At 45.1% G+C, this 16,057-nt stretch overlaps 1 protein-coding gene across 2 annotated transcripts in view; it reads left to right on the top strand.

Moving 5' to 3' along the window:
- LOC8035653 (homeobox protein PKNOX2) overlaps positions 1 to 15,470 on the top strand; it is a 33,841-nt gene extending 18,371 nt beyond the window's left edge. For both annotated transcript variants that reach the window (XM_029993317.4, XM_040501069.2), the window contains exons 6-11: positions 2,663 to 2,770; positions 5,652 to 5,766; positions 6,919 to 7,052; positions 8,093 to 8,169; positions 9,049 to 9,254; positions 11,242 to 15,470. In XM_029993317.4, coding sequence (XP_029849177.1) covers positions 2,663 to 2,770; positions 5,652 to 5,766; positions 6,919 to 7,052; positions 8,093 to 8,169; positions 9,049 to 9,254; positions 11,242 to 11,363 — 762 coding nt within the window. In that variant the 3' untranslated portion in view covers positions 11,364 to 15,470. The remainder of the gene's footprint in view (positions 1 to 2,662; positions 2,771 to 5,651; positions 5,767 to 6,918; positions 7,053 to 8,092; positions 8,170 to 9,048; positions 9,255 to 11,241) is intronic.
- The last annotated feature ends 587 nt before the right edge of the window (positions 15,471 to 16,057 follow it).

Raw genomic sequence — 16,057 nt, 5'->3', positions numbered from 1 at the left:
TCAACTGTTAAGCAATAAGGAATGCATGGTTCACGAGCCAGTCACTGCCCCTGACGCCCGTTATGTGCATACGGCTCGAAATTCTTTCTCGAACAATAAAGGAAACAGAGCCACTGAAGACATCTATGTGTACGTAGTGTAATACTGGGCTGCCAAGATTGTGGGCTATTTTTAAATTCTAGATCTCTTTTCGTCTTAAAGGCCGACTTACGAAACCATTTTCCGCAGGGTAGGAAAGTGCTCCCCAACGACCTTCGCTCCCTCCCCTCTCGCACTCCTTCCTCCTCCTCCCCTGAAAAGGGCGGGTCCGGAAGCTAGTCTCCGTGGAAAGGAGAAGGGGTTTCCTCCTTTCTGGGTGGCAAGGAGGAAACCTCTTCTCCCGCGGAAAATGATTTTGTAGGTCGGCCTTTAAGCACACAGGAGGGGAAGGGGGGATGCTTGGACCCACAAAGAGCCGCAAGTTGGCCACCCCTGGTATAGTGGCTTACTCTTTCTTCAGATCTACCGTATTTACTCGCACAATGAACGCACTCGCGTAATGAACGCACCCCCCAAGTCGGCTCACAAAAATTCTACTTTTTTTTTCACCCGCGTAATAAACGCACCCCCAACTCCGACGTCAAAATTTTGACCCCCTCCCCCCACGCGCGCGAAATGAACGCACTTTTCTATCCTGGTGCAGCGAGGTCACAAATGAAAGGGCAGCATGGGCGAACAAAACGCCTTGCAGAAGGCGTTAAAAAAAATTCGAAAAGAGCCAACGGAAGCAAGGAAAAAGAAACATGAAGAGCTTTTTTTTTTTCTTTTTTTCTGCACAGCGCAGTGTGGACTTCGGGGTCGCGTGCCGCGCGCGAGGAGGTGAGAGAAGCGGAGAAGCCCTCTAAGCAAACGAAACAGCTTGCGAAAGGCGGCAATAAGAAAAAAAAATAACCAGGAACTAAGAGAAAAAACAAACAAAAGCTTTTTTTTTCTTTTTTTTTTTTCTTCACAGCGCAGTCTGGACTTTGGAGTCGCGCGCCGCGCGCAAGGACATAAGAAGGAGAAGCCCTCTAAGCAAACGAAACAGCTTGCGAAAGACTGCAAAAAAAAAGAGAAATTATGGAATTAAGAGAAAAAGAACAAAAACAAAAAGGAGCGTTTCCCTTTTTTTTTTTTTTTTTGCAGCGCAGTTTGGTTACGGAGGGGGGGGGGGGGGGGGGGGTCGCGCGTTGGGCGCCGCGCGCAAGGAGATAAGAAAGATGAGCGGGAAAGCCCTCGCCTAAGCAAACGAAACAGCTTGCGAAAAACAGGCGGCAAAAACAAAAAAAAACCCAAGGAGCTAAGAAAAAGAAAACAAGAAGAGCTTTTTTTTTCTTTTTTGCACATCCCAGTTTGGTTACGGGACCCGCGCCGCGCGCAAAGAGATAAGAAGTTACGTGGATTTTTCATGATAAAAAGTCCGTTCATTATGCGAGTAAATACGGACGAAAAAATTTTACTTCGCGTAATGAACGCCCCCCCTAACTTTGCATCGATTTTTCGGGGAAAAAAGTGCGTTCATTCTGCGAGTAAATACGGTATTTGCAAAATTCTAAGCGAGATAATTTTTACGTTCTGACTTTGATTGGTTTCATCAGTTGAAAAGTTAATTGGCTGTTGCTTGGGGCCATCCCAAGTTGTTTTGATCGTGTGCATCGCAATATGTGCAGTTACAGATTTGTCTGCTCTTTGTCATTGGTCAGAGAGCAAACTGCACAATGCTCATTAAAAAATCCAAGTTAAAGGTCGTACCATGCATTCCAAATTATTATTTTGGAACAAAGATGTAGGACACAGTTTCTAGTCGGACCTAGTTTTTATGTTGGTACAGAAAATTTTACCATTAACCCTTTTGCAGTTGAGCTTCTTTTTCCAAAGACGTGCCCCAGTGGTCGCATTATTTTTTTCAAAGGGATAGTACAAAGAATAAGTCGGGGCATGTGTGATTGCGCACGTGTGAGAAGCATCAGTCTGATACATTGAAGGTGAAAAGTTGTCTCCTTTCTTTCATTCGGTTTCATTTTGGTGCATCCGCTTCCACGGCATTCCTGCGGTCTCAGACTCCGTACCGGAGGCACTTCACTAAGCTTCTCTTTCGGATGATGAGCTCTCGCCCTCTGAATTCAATTCTGAGAAATGTTAAAAGTAAAGTCTGAAGCACAGGAGCCGGTGCTCCAATTGCCAGTACCACCAGAGCAGCCCACATGTGAGGCGACCATCTCTGGCGCATATCGTGCGCATGGAGTGTAAAATTTTTAAACTATAACTAACCCTAGCAATTTGAAACACAGTGTGAATACAATATTTATAGTTTCACAAAGACAGCGGACAGCGGCACGTTCTGGGGTGCAAGCGGTTTTGCGTCTAAACGGAATTTTTTTAAATGGGTAATCAGTGACCACGGCTTAAATGGTTATGTTGGTGGTCGTACTGTATATTCCAAATTATTGTTTTAGAGCAAGTATGTAAGATCCTATTCCTAGTCGAACCTGCTTTCTGTATTCATAGAGCAAATTTAACCCTTGACACATGCTTAATTTAAATTTTCACTTTGATTTTTGAGACTCTTTAGCGTAGCAAGGAAAGCTCCTCTGGTGATGGCCGTTTCTGTTATCTGATGCCGGTGCTTGCCTGGCTGTTCCAGAGCACATGCCTATCGGCATCCACCCTGAGTCCTGGCCAAGTGGTGTCAGGGGGCACGGTGTTTCAAGTGGTGCAGACGACAGCCGGGATCGTGGCACAGCCCATACAGGTCAGGCTCCTCTTTCCTTCCCTAACCCCATTTCCAGTTTGGGGAGTTCAAGATGTACAGTCTCCGGCAATATGAAAGACCCACTGGGAGCGTGTGGCCGAGGCGGTGGCTGGCGGGGGCGCTGTGAGCGCTCCGGGCAATTCCATTCTGCTTCGAGGGAAGGACGCTCACTCGGGGCTCAGCACAAACTGATAAGCGCGTTGCGTTCTAGCCGAGCCCTAGTGAGCGTCCTTTCCTTGAAGCAGAATGAAATTGCCCGGAGTGCTCGCAGCGCCCCCGCCAGCCACCGCCTCGGCCACGCGCTTCCAGTGGGCCTTTCATATTGCCGGAGACTGTACATTCAGTCTGGTGTTTACAGAGGCTTTCCTGGGCGTGGAATGTGTTGCATTTTACTGGTGCATGTATGATTTTTCATCGAACCATTCATCGCAGGACGGGAAAGTAGACAAAGAGTTGCTTTGTTAAGAGGAGTTCTGACACGCAGAAGCCCCTCAGTTTGAATCACAACCATAGAAGGCAATTTTACAGAGTTTTTTTTATCAATTGGCTAGTAGGACTTGAGAATAGTATAGATATTTCAGAAGCTAAGTATAGATCAAGATGCATAGATTTCTATGAAGCTATATTTCAGGTCCAGGAAGAGCACAGCTAGAACATTGAATAACATAGACATTTGTTTTAGGAGTTTGGCGAATGTTCTTTTAAATACATTAGAACTCTGTCGACAGCTTTTTTTTTTTTCGGGGGATCATGCTGAAAAAGAAAAGATGTGTGATCTGGGAAAATTTAACAACCGATGATGCTCTTGGGGAGGTTATACATTGATAAACTGTGAGAGAAAGGGACGAGAGCATGCAGGGACGTCGGAGCGTCAAGCTCTAATTGGAACGATTAGTGGGTAGGCACAAAGGCTACGTGTTTTTGTCAACCCATTGTCAAAGCAGAGCGTCAAGACAAAGGCATGTAGACTTTGCGCCTACCCTCTGTCTCTCTTCAATCAGAGCGAACAAGAGCTTAGTCTGCCCCTCACGCAGTGCCTCCCATTCGAACACCAGACGGTGGCGTTCAGCGTTTGGTTGTGCTCAAATAGGGGGTAGAGACAAAGGCAGCTAGCCTTTCTGTCTACCCACTATTCTTCCAATCAGAGCTTGGCACTCTGACGTCCTTTCGTGCTTTCCTCCCCTCCTTTCTCTCAGTTTTTCTCCGTACAGATGAAATGGGAGGAAACTCTCACCCAACGGTTTAGCTGATGTAGACTTCCACAGCTCTGGAAAACTGCCATATTTATTCAAATATAAGTAGATGCTTTCTTCAGACGTGATTCCTTGTAATTAGGGTCGACCTAAATTCTCAGTCGAAGACCTATAAAAGTGAGCAAATTCCAGAGCTCGTCGTGCTAACCTAGACGCACCCTCGCGTCGGTCACTGTTCCTAGCCGACCATAGCAAAGCGTCGAAGCTCAATGTGCACCGGCACAAACCGGTGAGGCTTCACGCCCAGGTGCCGATGCGATGCTGTGAAGCTTGGCCCGAGCAGTACCATGCGAGTACCATGGCGTGGAGGGGCGTGGTCGGCTGGCTTATCATGTGACCTAATCAGAATTAGCAGACTCTGACTTTGTCTAATCACACCAGCCACTATGCAATCATAATAGAGAAAGGTCTCCCCGCGACCTTTTAGCTTGTTGGTCGCGACGTCGCAACCGTGGCGGCGTCATTCTCTGAAGGTTCAGACTATGACGTGGCCAGTGCGGTCAACGTGTGGGTTTTAGCTACATTCATTATGGACGTCGTCAAATTAACCTTCGTACAAACTTCTTAAAAATGAGATCACCCTTTTTTACTCGACGCCTTTCATCGTCAAAGCGAAATGAAGCTAGCAGAACCAGGGAAACTGAGCGCTGCAGAAGCATGTACTCGGGAGAGATGGGTATCGAGGTGAACGGGACGTTACAAAAGCTTGAATATCTAGGAAAGGGGGTTGGGGGTGGACTTAAGCAAAATGAAGAGGGCGTGGCATCTGACGGCAGTTTCTGGACAAAACAACCAAGAAGGCAAACGTGATAAAAGCGAAATCTGTACAAAAATATATTCCTGCGGGAGTTCCATGGGACCCGCATTTGTGAACATAACAGCCGGGAAAGCTTCTCAACCGAGAATGTATCAACAAGGTTCTACTAACAGCCAGGTGCCACTGGCCCTAGTGGCACAGCTGCCTGAACCTGCAATTTCTAAAAAAATGGTGACTTATGTTTGTTGTCTTTCGGTTTCCACCACTCGTTGGTATGTGTCAAATGTTAATGAGACTTTAAAGATGGGTAGTGTTTTCCCTCATTTGTAACTCCCAATGTTTTGTTGTTGTTTTTTTCACTGATTAAACATTTTCATGTCGAAGCTTTTCCTAATTGTTTCTTTCCCTCGCTATGTTCCAAGCAGTGGTCTTTTCCTTCTCATTCATTTTGTTTCTTTCAACTAAGTTTTGCAGTTTTATTTTTTTCGCTTGCAAGTGCAGTTTATTCACAGTGCAATTACGTTGGCAGTGTTTTTTGCGTGACAGCTCGTCTTCTTTTTGCAATTGTGGGCATGGCATGTTCTGTGCATGCCCACATTGAACTACCGTAAAATACCGGGCGAGCGCCCACTCAAAATTTAGAGATAATCGCTAAAAAATGGGGGATGGGTGCTTGTTTGGTCACCAACTTTACATATCAATGTACCATGCATATTTTCTCAGATCTTACAAATTTGGGTATGGGCGCTTAGTGGGGAATGGGCGGATGCGCGGTATTCTACGGTAGCACTTGTTGGTTTGCCTTGCATTGCTCATGCTGTTGTTTGTCTTGTAGATGGATATGATGACACTTGCTGGCCTAACCTTACAGATCCAAGCAAGTGCAACTCTGCCTGTGATAACTTCAATCCACGGTGGGACCCCATTGTCTCAGATTGGTGCAAATTGCTCCAGTTCTAATCAGGACCATCGAATCTCGAGCCTCGGTTAGTGTCTCAGTTCTCGGCTCTAGGACGCATGAGTCACTCTTAGTCACTTGGTAACAATGTTATATGTTTCAACAAATGAGTGCTAAAAGCAGCTGAAATCAATGCCGAGCACTCAGTTGTCTTGATTACAACAGGTGCAATAAAGCCTAAACTCTTTTTTCAGATAAATAAGTGAGAGAATCTTTTGTAATTATAACATGGAGTAATTTAGGGAGACTAATATTAACACTAGTACTAACAGCCTTCCATGATAATCCTAAGACAAAAAGGAATCAATGTGAAGTGTGTGCTTGTCGATTTTTATTATTTTTTGTCTCAGGTTTGTCATGCATGCTATTAACCACTTCACTTGCATTTTCACTTTTCAAGTTATTTGTATGCAATGATGATTTGCAATGCAATGATTTTTGTCGAAATTGCATTTATTTGTGAATCTAACTCCTGTCATGGGGCTAAAAATCTGTTTAAAGGGATGCTGAACCGAAATCTGGATTCCCGAAAACACGCGGCAGAAGCGTGCAACGGGATGCTACAAACTCCAAAACATCACTCATACAGCAATATCTCGAACGGATGACCGTATTTTTTAAAAAAAGAGGCGCATTGGCAGGAATGTTGACATCATGTTTTTCCGAGAAGGCGAGGGAACGGCCTCGTGTCTTCTTCGTCTCGCGGCCTTGAGGGAGCAAAGCGAAGAGAGGAGGAAACTAGGTAGCTTGACGGTCACGCGCCTCGTCGGCCTGGTTCAATCTCAACTTCTTTTTCCAAAAATACGGCCGTTCATTTGAGATATCGCCTTACTAGTAGTGTTGTAGGGATTGTAGCGTCCTGCCTACATCTCCAGCATTGTTTTTTTTTTTTTAAATCCAAATTTCGGTTCACCATCCTTTTAAAGCGACACTAAAATCCAAAAACACCTTTTGTATAGGGCACATGTCCTACTATCTAGGTATTTGAGAAAAAAAAATGTTTCGGGGGAGTTTAATTGATAAACATTTACTTTAGCGCATTGCTTTAAGGATTTTTCGTATTACTAACTCTTATTTACTTTGTCGACATTGAGAAAAAAAAAAGTTGTGGCTTACTGAGAGAGGAATCGGCACCCTCGGAACGGGGCGCTCAACGGGCCCCGCTTGTATGCATCGGCAGGTGCGAGGCCGCCGTCGCTGAGCGGGGACGACGAGGAGGAAGACTTCCTGGGCTCGAAGAAGAAGCAGAAGCGAGGAGTGCTCCCCAAGCAGGCCACCAGCATCATGCGCTCCTGGCTCTTCCAGCACATCGTGGTTGGTACCCCCCTTTCTTTCGAACCAGCACCTCTGTGCCTGCCCGGTCGTAGGGCCTGGGTGAGAGCGCATAGGTGGGGACTTGTTACAAGATGAAAGGAACACAAGACAGAGTGAGGATTGCGTTGTTTTTTTCTTACGCATTAGCTTTCTAGTTTTATTTTGGCTTACCTCATCTTGGGGATTAAATTAACGAATGTAGGTGCCTCTTTTTGGTACGCTTTATAGTCGCTCACAAGGTGGGAACGACGTGGCATTTTTGGAGGCCAGGAATGTCTTTCAAATGCCCGGCTGCACATGCGCTTTGTCTGCACGTGCACGCTCGAGGCTCCCGAGACGTCGAAGCGTTACCTAAGGTGGGAAGTTCTCCCTGGAGGTGGGACGACAGAAGTTCCTCTCTGCCGTGCTCGTCCCGTCAGCGACCACAGTTGGGGCTGCAGGGGTGTCGGAACGGGGGAGCGGGGGCATTTGAAGTAGACAATTTGGGGAAGGGGGTGGGGGCGGTCCGTTCCCCATCCCACCTCCACCATTTCATCTCCCGAAGACTTCTAGCAGTACGGTAGACTCTTGGACCCGTGCAGCGAGGAACCCGAGCTCGGCAGAGTTGAATGACCTTTGTGTGCAAACATTAAAATTAACAAAAAAAATCTTGCAATTCACTATATTATGATGCGAGGTAGTATTCAGCCTTAGAATGTCTGCGCAAAGTACTCCTTTAACCTCTTGCAGCGAGAAAATGGGCTCGTGATAAAAAAATTATTAACTTAATCCACATTTCAATGTTTTGGGTGCACTTCTCCGGGGGCTCTAAGTTGGGCACTCAGCGACGAAGTTGGCGAGACTGCCGACTGCCGCGATTGGCCAGTGCCACATTCGATCTTGGCGCTGGCCAATTAAGGTGGACGGTGATGTCGCCGACTATCTCGCCAAATGTCCAACTTAGAGCACCAGGTTTAGACGACGAAACAGCAGCATCCTTCCGCAAGGTGTGCCCCATAGTTCTAAGATGCTGGCTTTCCTCTTCCTCTGCTACTCAACAGCACCCCTACCCGACGGAAGATGAGAAGAGGCAGATAGCAGCGCAGACAAACTTGACTCTACTCCAGGTTAACAACTGGTGAGTTCTCAAAAATGATTGTCTTTGGAGATCGATGTAAGGAGCTTATAGGGGGACAACCTTATTTATGACTTACTTCCAAGGGAACTGTTTCCTAATGGCAACATTGCAAAGCTTTCAACCGCAGAAATGTTGCACCTTTACTCACAGAAGCCCGTACAGGGGAACCAAAGATTGTGGCCAAGAAAAACAGACGAAACGCGGAAATGAAATTGCACATTGCACGACAAAGCTGCGCACTGCGCGGCGAAACCGCACGCAGCACTGCACACCGTACTGCTTGCTGCACAGGACCAGCATCCGTGAATGTAGCAGCTGCGAAAACACTAATCAGGAATGCTCACGGCATGGACCACTCGGAGGGCCCACTGCTTACCGTGGAACACCCACATCGGGGAGTTGAGGATTAGGAAGAGCCACGTCCCTTTTGGAGGAGGTGTTGGGAGTGCAGCTTTCAAAATTGTGCTGCCCTAATCGCCATCAATGGAGACTAGTGGCTCCGATAAAAAATCCGCAGCTTTTTGCCATATAGACCAGTGTTCAAAATCCTAGCCCCAACGATAAAAGTGCGAAATAAAAAAATTCACAGAGTCTTTTTTGTTATCCCTAAGACAACCTGAAGGCGAAAGCCCTAGCGCCAATGTAAGCGTGAGCGCAAACCTCAAAAGACAGTGCACTCTCTGACATTTCACTTTGGGGGCCATTTCATAGGCTCACTCGGATCGTGGCGTCAGCTGTGCTAGAGCCCTATACAAATCTTGTTCTAGATACAGAGTCTGTACGTTGCACATAGTACTAAGCAAACTCTGCTGCAGTTTTCCTTGATGGTCTTCCCGAGCAGGCTGCTGTCTGTCCGACCCTGCCTCTTCCCGAGTGCAGGTTCATCAATGCCCGGAGGAGGATCCTGCAGCCCATGCTGGACGCCAGCAACCCGGAGAGCAGCCAGAAGGCCAAGAAGGCGAAGGTGCAGACGGTGCGGCCCGTGGAGCGCTTCTGGCCGGACGCCATAGCCTCGCTCCAGCCGAGGGCCTCCGGCCACAACGGCACGGGCTCCGCACCCTCCCCAGGGGATGCCCCCGCCTCCGGTAAGCAATTCGAAATTGGCTCTCCTCTTCCCAGTGTCAGGCTTTCCTTTCAGCCTCGCTTTGTTATGTCCGAGCCTCTTGCAGCTAGCATACCGGTAGTTTAGCCCCATGTTGTAGTACGAAATACTTTTTCCAATTTCCGAGCTAAAAAGCTCGAGGTACACCTAAGCACTTCTTATGAGTTGTGAATGCGAAAGCATGCAAGCCACTCGTCCGCTCCCTTTTTCGTCCGATGTATACTTTTCGTCGCCGGTCAGCGCGCGTGCTCCCCTGGTGACCTTGGACGCTCCATGTTAACGGCATGCTGATAGACACGCAGCGTCGTGGGGTGAGCGGTCGTGGAAACTGACGAGCGCAGCGGCCAATGGGAGCCCCGTCGAACCGAAGGCGATCGCGAAAGCTAGGTGCCAAAGGCGATCGCAGAAACTAGGTGCCGTTTTTGCATTTTCTTCCCCGCCAAATTTAGCGTAATAAAATTTCCCCGCTAAATTTACCGGAAAAAAATTTTTCCGCTACATTTAGCAGAAAAAATTGCTGCTAAATATAGCGGAAAATTTTCCCCTATATGGGAGGCGAACAGGGGAGGAGGAGGGGCATAGCCTCCTCTTCATACCTTCCCCTCCTCCTCCTCAAGAGCTGCGCTCTAATTCGGCGTTACAGGGAGTTGCAAACATCTTTCTTTTTTTTTTTTACCATACGATGGCTGAATTTTTGTTTACTGGAATATGAAGCTAAATTATCAAACTGTCCCTGTTGCCATACGGTCAGAGAGGCATTGGCTTCTGAAGCCGGCCACTGGGGTTACGTAAACAAAAAGAATGGCAGTAGAGGATGTTAGTAAGGAGGATGTGAACTTGAAGTAAAAATAGGTAAACTGAGAGTTTGGCTATTGAGAATGGCTTCAGTTGGTGGACGTTCGCTGCCTCCTCCCGTAAGCTTAGCTGGATATATTCATTTGGTGTAGAGTTTGGAACACTTCCAGCAGCATTCCGGGCACAACGGTTAACTCTTTTGTGATGAGGGAAAGTAAAAAAAAATTTAAGGAACAAACAATACATTTATTTTTTTAAGAACTAACTAGCATATGTGTAATTATGGTAAATTGCAATGTAGCCAATAATTAGTTGTTTAGAAGAAAGAAACATTTACACTACTAATGCCTGAAAAAGTCTGTCAAATTGATATGTTGAACTTGGAATTTGTACAAAAATAAAAACAAAAAGTATAAACATCTACGGCTGTAGTATAAATTTAAAGATCCCACAAATTATAGAAAGTTGTCCCATACTCACCGCTATTATTTCTGCGAGTTAGAGAGCTCTAGCTGATACTGTCATTTTTTGGTCTGTCGGCAAGCGTGTTTCGTGGTGTCATGCCATTTAGAAAAGCTGTTGCATGCAAAGGTGCATGTCCTCCAGAACACTTTGTTTTTTTGCGCAAGACCTTGGTTTGTTATAGCACTGCTTTAACATCTCCGCTGCTGTTTTTATGGTTTGCAGCACATATAAGCTGTGTGCCCTGGCTCAGGACATCCTAGAATGCTATAACAATGCTCTCTGACAAGCACCTTACGATATTTTGTGCCTCAAGGATGAAACGTAGCTATAGGAGCTTAAATCAAATAATCCAACATCATCCACAGCCATCACTGCTGCTGTTATCCAAAAAACAAGCAGCAGCAGTAGCAGTTAAATTGCACAGTTGTAGCGGTCAGCGCTAGCAGGACGCCATGTCTCGCAGGTGCCGCCGCTGTGCAGGGATTTATTTTTGACGGCTCGCCAGCTGGCTAGAAAGTGTGAAATGAAATTGAAAGCAAAACTATAGTTCTTTCGGCTATTACGAGAAAGCGCAACACATTCCTGCGCTCCAAATTCTAGGTTTGCCAGCCCGCGAAAACCACCGATCATGGTTGATTGGTGGTTTTCGCGGTACCGAAAGAGTTCAGTGTTTGAGGGGTATGTCATGTGCTGCTTGCCTTCGCGTGTAGGAGGAACGGGGCACGGATCAGACGGGTCCGACGACAGTGCCTGCGGAGATGCCGCACATTCTGCGGCCGAAGAGGACAGCCGCGATGGCAGTCGGGACAAGGGCCAAGGCAGGAAGTGCTAGGGACCGTGCTCCCTGGCCGCCCCTCTGCCCCTTGGGCCGTCTCTTGCACAACTGGAGGTGCCAAACAGGAAGAGTTGCATCTGAACAGAACCACATGCCTTGGTTCCAAAACCTGCCTGGTTCATATTTTGTGTTCGCTTCTTTGTTTTTCGTGCTCCTCTTTGTTACGTAAGCTTTGCAGAAGGTGGGACTGCTAGGATGACTGTGGGCAGCTGTCTTTTTGTGGTGGACAGCGGAGCTCAGCCGGCACAAATGCTTAGACCTACAAAGTAAAACCCCCAATTAGTGCTGTGTGGTAGTAGAATGTCGTTATCTGGAACTCTTAAAAGGGGAACTTTTTAGATAGGTGAAGTTTGGCAAAATGCTTGATTGCCCGTTTCTTCAAGGTGGTCTTCTTCTCTTGGCTCTTAGCTGGTATCTTAAACTTGTGCTAAGTGGAATGGTTTTTCCTGGTCCCTTTGGAGTTCCACTTAAAGGAAGTCTACTGTAGTTAAGACAGTCTATGTTACTTCTTTTACATACCAGTTGGCACTGATTTGAGGTGTTTGGCTGGCTGGAGGGGGGGGGGGAGGGGGGGCAAAGAATAGACAATCTTTCTGTAGTATATAGTGATACTGCCCTAGATAGTGCTTAAATTGCAGGAGGTACCACGTAGGAAGTTGTGCGAGAGGTGTAGTTTACAGTCAAGTTTATGCAAGGATCACTTGGGTCGGAATTTCTCAGATTCTTTTAAGAAAATAGCTCGCGATTTGTAAGGAGTAAGAAAGTCGAGTTGCATTGTGAACACAAGGTCTTTGCAGCGAACGTGGGCCTGAAATTGTCTCTTTGCCTGTGAATCTGTCCGGGCTTTGAGCTGGCATTCTTCGAATCAATTCAGTGAATCTTTGGAAGTTTGAGAATTGGATTGGTGGCCTCGAAGCATATTTCTGAAGCAGAGGCAATGTGCCCCACCTAGGGCCCAAAGCACCCCTGACCAGATGCTAAGATGAATGCTGTCTCGTTAGGTACAGTCAAACAGAGCGTAAACTTGGGCTCAGCTTTACATTTTGCAGCCTTCAACCTGACAAAACGAAACGGTTACAGAACTTTTGAGTTTGTTGTCCAACTAGATTGAAAGATCTGAAAAACAGTTGAATCACTGTGGTGGCTATTTGAGGAAAATACTGGTCTATAGTAAGCTTACAGGTTTTTCATGAAAAATTTCAAGACTGAAATTACGGTATATAAATAAACTAAAAAAGACATGAAATTTTATAAAATTCCAACACTTAAGAAATCTTCTATTTTGATCAGGCTTTATGAGCTGTCTACTTTTCAGTGATATGCGTAGCATTAGGTGTCCTCGCAAGGGAACTGGTAAAAGGCAGCTGCTTATCTAGGGCAGATGGGGCAGAAGGAGGAATTGGGCAAACTTTCTGCTTGCAGAAACAGTATGAAAGCTGAGCATTTGAGAAACACAAAAAAACTTGAAGCTAGGCTTGCTCTGTTTTGAGAAATACTGAACTCTCGGTATTACAGTGGGAACGTTGCATCTTAAGGGGGGACACTACCCAGAAAAAACAATTTCTGCAAAAAAAAGTTCATTTTAAAAAATGTCATATTTACATCCACTAATATCTAGAGAGTATTCCCAGAAAGTTTCATTAGTTTACACTGCATAGTTAATTTTTTATAAATTATTTTCGGTCCACTGATGCTAAAGAAAAGGTAGAGGTTGGAGCACTTTGAACACATTTTTCTCCATTCCACTTTTTGGCATAAATTTCACTTTAGGAAAACTATCATTTTGTTATTACGCAACTTGGATTCATTTTTATGAATTGTTCTGGGGTGAAATTTTAAGGGGAAGATAACTATGAGCTTGTATTTTTTATTTTTGTCATTTTTCATGCTCAAGAACTAAAAGTTTGGACAAAGGATGGAAATTTAAAAAACTGTATTTGTGTTTATGTGGCTTTTTTGTCATGAAAGATGGTATAACATAGAAATATAGCTTCATAGTTATCTGCTTTGAACTGTCCTAATGCAATATAACTCATGAAAACAACAAATTTATACGTAATTTCAAAACGATAGTTTTCCTAAGCAGACACGCCCACTTTCGTCTTTGAACGTTTGCAATTTTTTTAGTACTTCACCCAGGTTAACAAAAATTGGCAGAAGTGTTCTCAACATCAACAGAAACAAGCAGTGTAAATATAATTTAAATCCGACAAGTGGTTCAAAAATTTACTCTCTTGGGTAGTGTCCCCCCTTAACCAGCATACCAACACTTATTTATTACAAGCTTATGTCAAAGCTGGTGCTACCGGTTCTTAAAAAAAAAAAAAGAAAAAAAGAATGTATCTTTTGAAGGTGGTGAAAGAAAAAAAAAAGTGAAAGAGCAAACTGCAACACATTAGTTTCACACATTTCTCGATGGCACAAATGCCTAAGTGTTGGCACGCTTCTAAAATGTTTTGTTCTCAACACCAGGTCAGAAATAGCGTAGCAGTGTTGATAATGCTGACTGTCTCGGTCGTCTTAATTCTAGTCTTGGCAGCTTGAATGCCTTGTGCATTCAGTTGGAGCAAACAAGGTTCAGCAAGTGTCAGGGTCAAGCTCTATTATATTAACCTTCATTGACATTTTCAAATTGGAATACTAGCAGTGGGGCATTCACATTGATGTGAGAATGTGTCGGAGCTGCTTTTCTCGTTTTGTTACGCGCAACTTTGGAAAGATGGTGGTTATCTTTCTTAATCAATCATGCACTGTCGTATCGAAGTCACTCGATCTGCCATTCTATCCCCTTTTCTGGAGGGGCGACTTGACAGTCCATCAAAGGACTTGTAGCAATTGCTCAATGACTGATGGGTAGTGCCCATCTTACTTGTTTGATATGTGCATATGCAAGAGCACTTACATGTTTGTTTCTTGCTTGTTTTGCTTATAAGTATCGTCTTTTTCCTTGGAAATGTGCATTTAGATCTGTCCTCTTTTAAGCTGTAAGAGTTGCGCCTTTCCAGTTCATTTCTCACGAACGTGAAATATCTCGAGCCAGAGTTTATCTTCTGCAATACTGCATCTCCCATTTCAGTCTTTCTTAAAATCACTCTTTTATGCCATTTTGGCTTTTTGTAATATAGTATATTGTCTTATGTTGTCACTTGCTTCATGACTGGTGATATGTGCTTGAGTCATGCAGCAATTAATTGAGAGTGTGCTTTATGTTGATCTTTCTTTTTTACCCTTGACTGCTGTCTTATTGCGACAGCCCTGTGATTTCATGTAACATTTTATTTTACGACTGCTCTGGCATCCGTTACACTGCACCACCCTGTTGAACTTATGAAATGCTTGTGCGCTTAGCTCATCCATCTTCAATTTTGCAGCACAATAACGTAGCGAGATTGCGTCACCTCTTTACACCATTCATATACTGTCGCATGCTGGCACCACTGGAGCGCGACGGTGTTCAGCAACCGGAGTGCACCCTTCCCAACCCCCGTTACTGGGGGACGAGTCTCCCGAACGGTCTGCCGGTGTAGGCTGAGCCTACCGGGCTTTCACTGCAATGTGGGGGGCACTTAGGTTCGTGCAACGTACCAGGTGCCTCATATACCCACCTTATGCAAATCCTTTTCCATAGCCCCGCTTTTCTACGGGGACAGTAAAGGAGTGGCAGCTTAGCCAGTTCAATATCTGTGACAAGTGTGCTTGCAGAGTGCAAGTTTAAATTTAAATGGCCCATTCTTAGTAGCACATTGCACTACTTAATTTTGCTGTTTTGCAACTTTTGCATTAGTTTTTTTTTTTTTCTGTTTCAAATGCTGGCCTTGGTGTCGGGTGCGTCGTACATTCTCATGTGCCACATCCAAGCAAATTCTGACATTTATTTTATAGTGGCCTTTTTCTATGTGTTATTGGACTCTGCTGCCATTTTGAGGGAACTCTTTTCACCTTTCTCGTTTATTTTTCTTTGAATCTATTGCCATTTTTTGCCATGTTTATAGACTGCCAAATGATTACTATACATTATAATACCCTAGCAGCTGGCTGAATGGTCGCGGACGACGAGTTGTAGGTTTCTATTTAAGATAGAGAATAAAGAACTATTAATATAAATCTTGTCTGGCCTGGGTTGTTGGTAAGACAAAACTCCCAAATTCAGGCAAGCGACTGAATCGTGTTCTTGACAAGAGGAAGGGTTGGTGCAGCACTTCAAGCATCGGTTCTTCCAACTTTAGCACAAAGCTGGGCTGCACGACTCGAGAAATACTACCATTTTGAATGCTGTTCTTTGCCTCAATCACGTTCCAGACCTTGCAGGTTGCACATTGGTCACTATGGATACCTGATCACTTGTGGTCAGCATTATGTGGTACTGAAAAGAATGTGTGTCGGTTGGGAACTACAGCACAATCAAGGAAATTAACACCAGGCATCAGTTTTCATCAACTATGGGATTGGAACTTCCCAGTTTTGCTGAATTACCTCTGCAAAGCTTTGATGCAGTTGGTTCAACAATGTGCTTAGCTAACTACGTCCTGCTACATTTCACTAAAATGTGAGGAATTCTCTCCAGAGGTAAATTTATATTTTTTTTTCGTGCCTAAAGTAATGCACATCTTGCAGATGACGTCGCATCATGCTGGTGGTCATTTCTGCTTGTCCTTTTGGAGAAAAACAGATTCGGTAGCGTGTAATGTATG

The sequence above is a fragment of the Ixodes scapularis genome, unplaced genomic scaffold (assembly GCF_016920785.2).
Source record: "Ixodes scapularis isolate PalLabHiFi unplaced genomic scaffold, ASM1692078v2 PGA_scaffold0__279_contigs__length_252992795, whole genome shotgun sequence".
NCBI lineage: Eukaryota > Metazoa > Arthropoda > Arachnida > Ixodida > Ixodidae > Ixodes > Ixodes scapularis.
The sequence above is the reverse complement of the archived record's forward strand: the minus strand, read 5'-3'. Positions and strand labels throughout refer to the sequence as shown.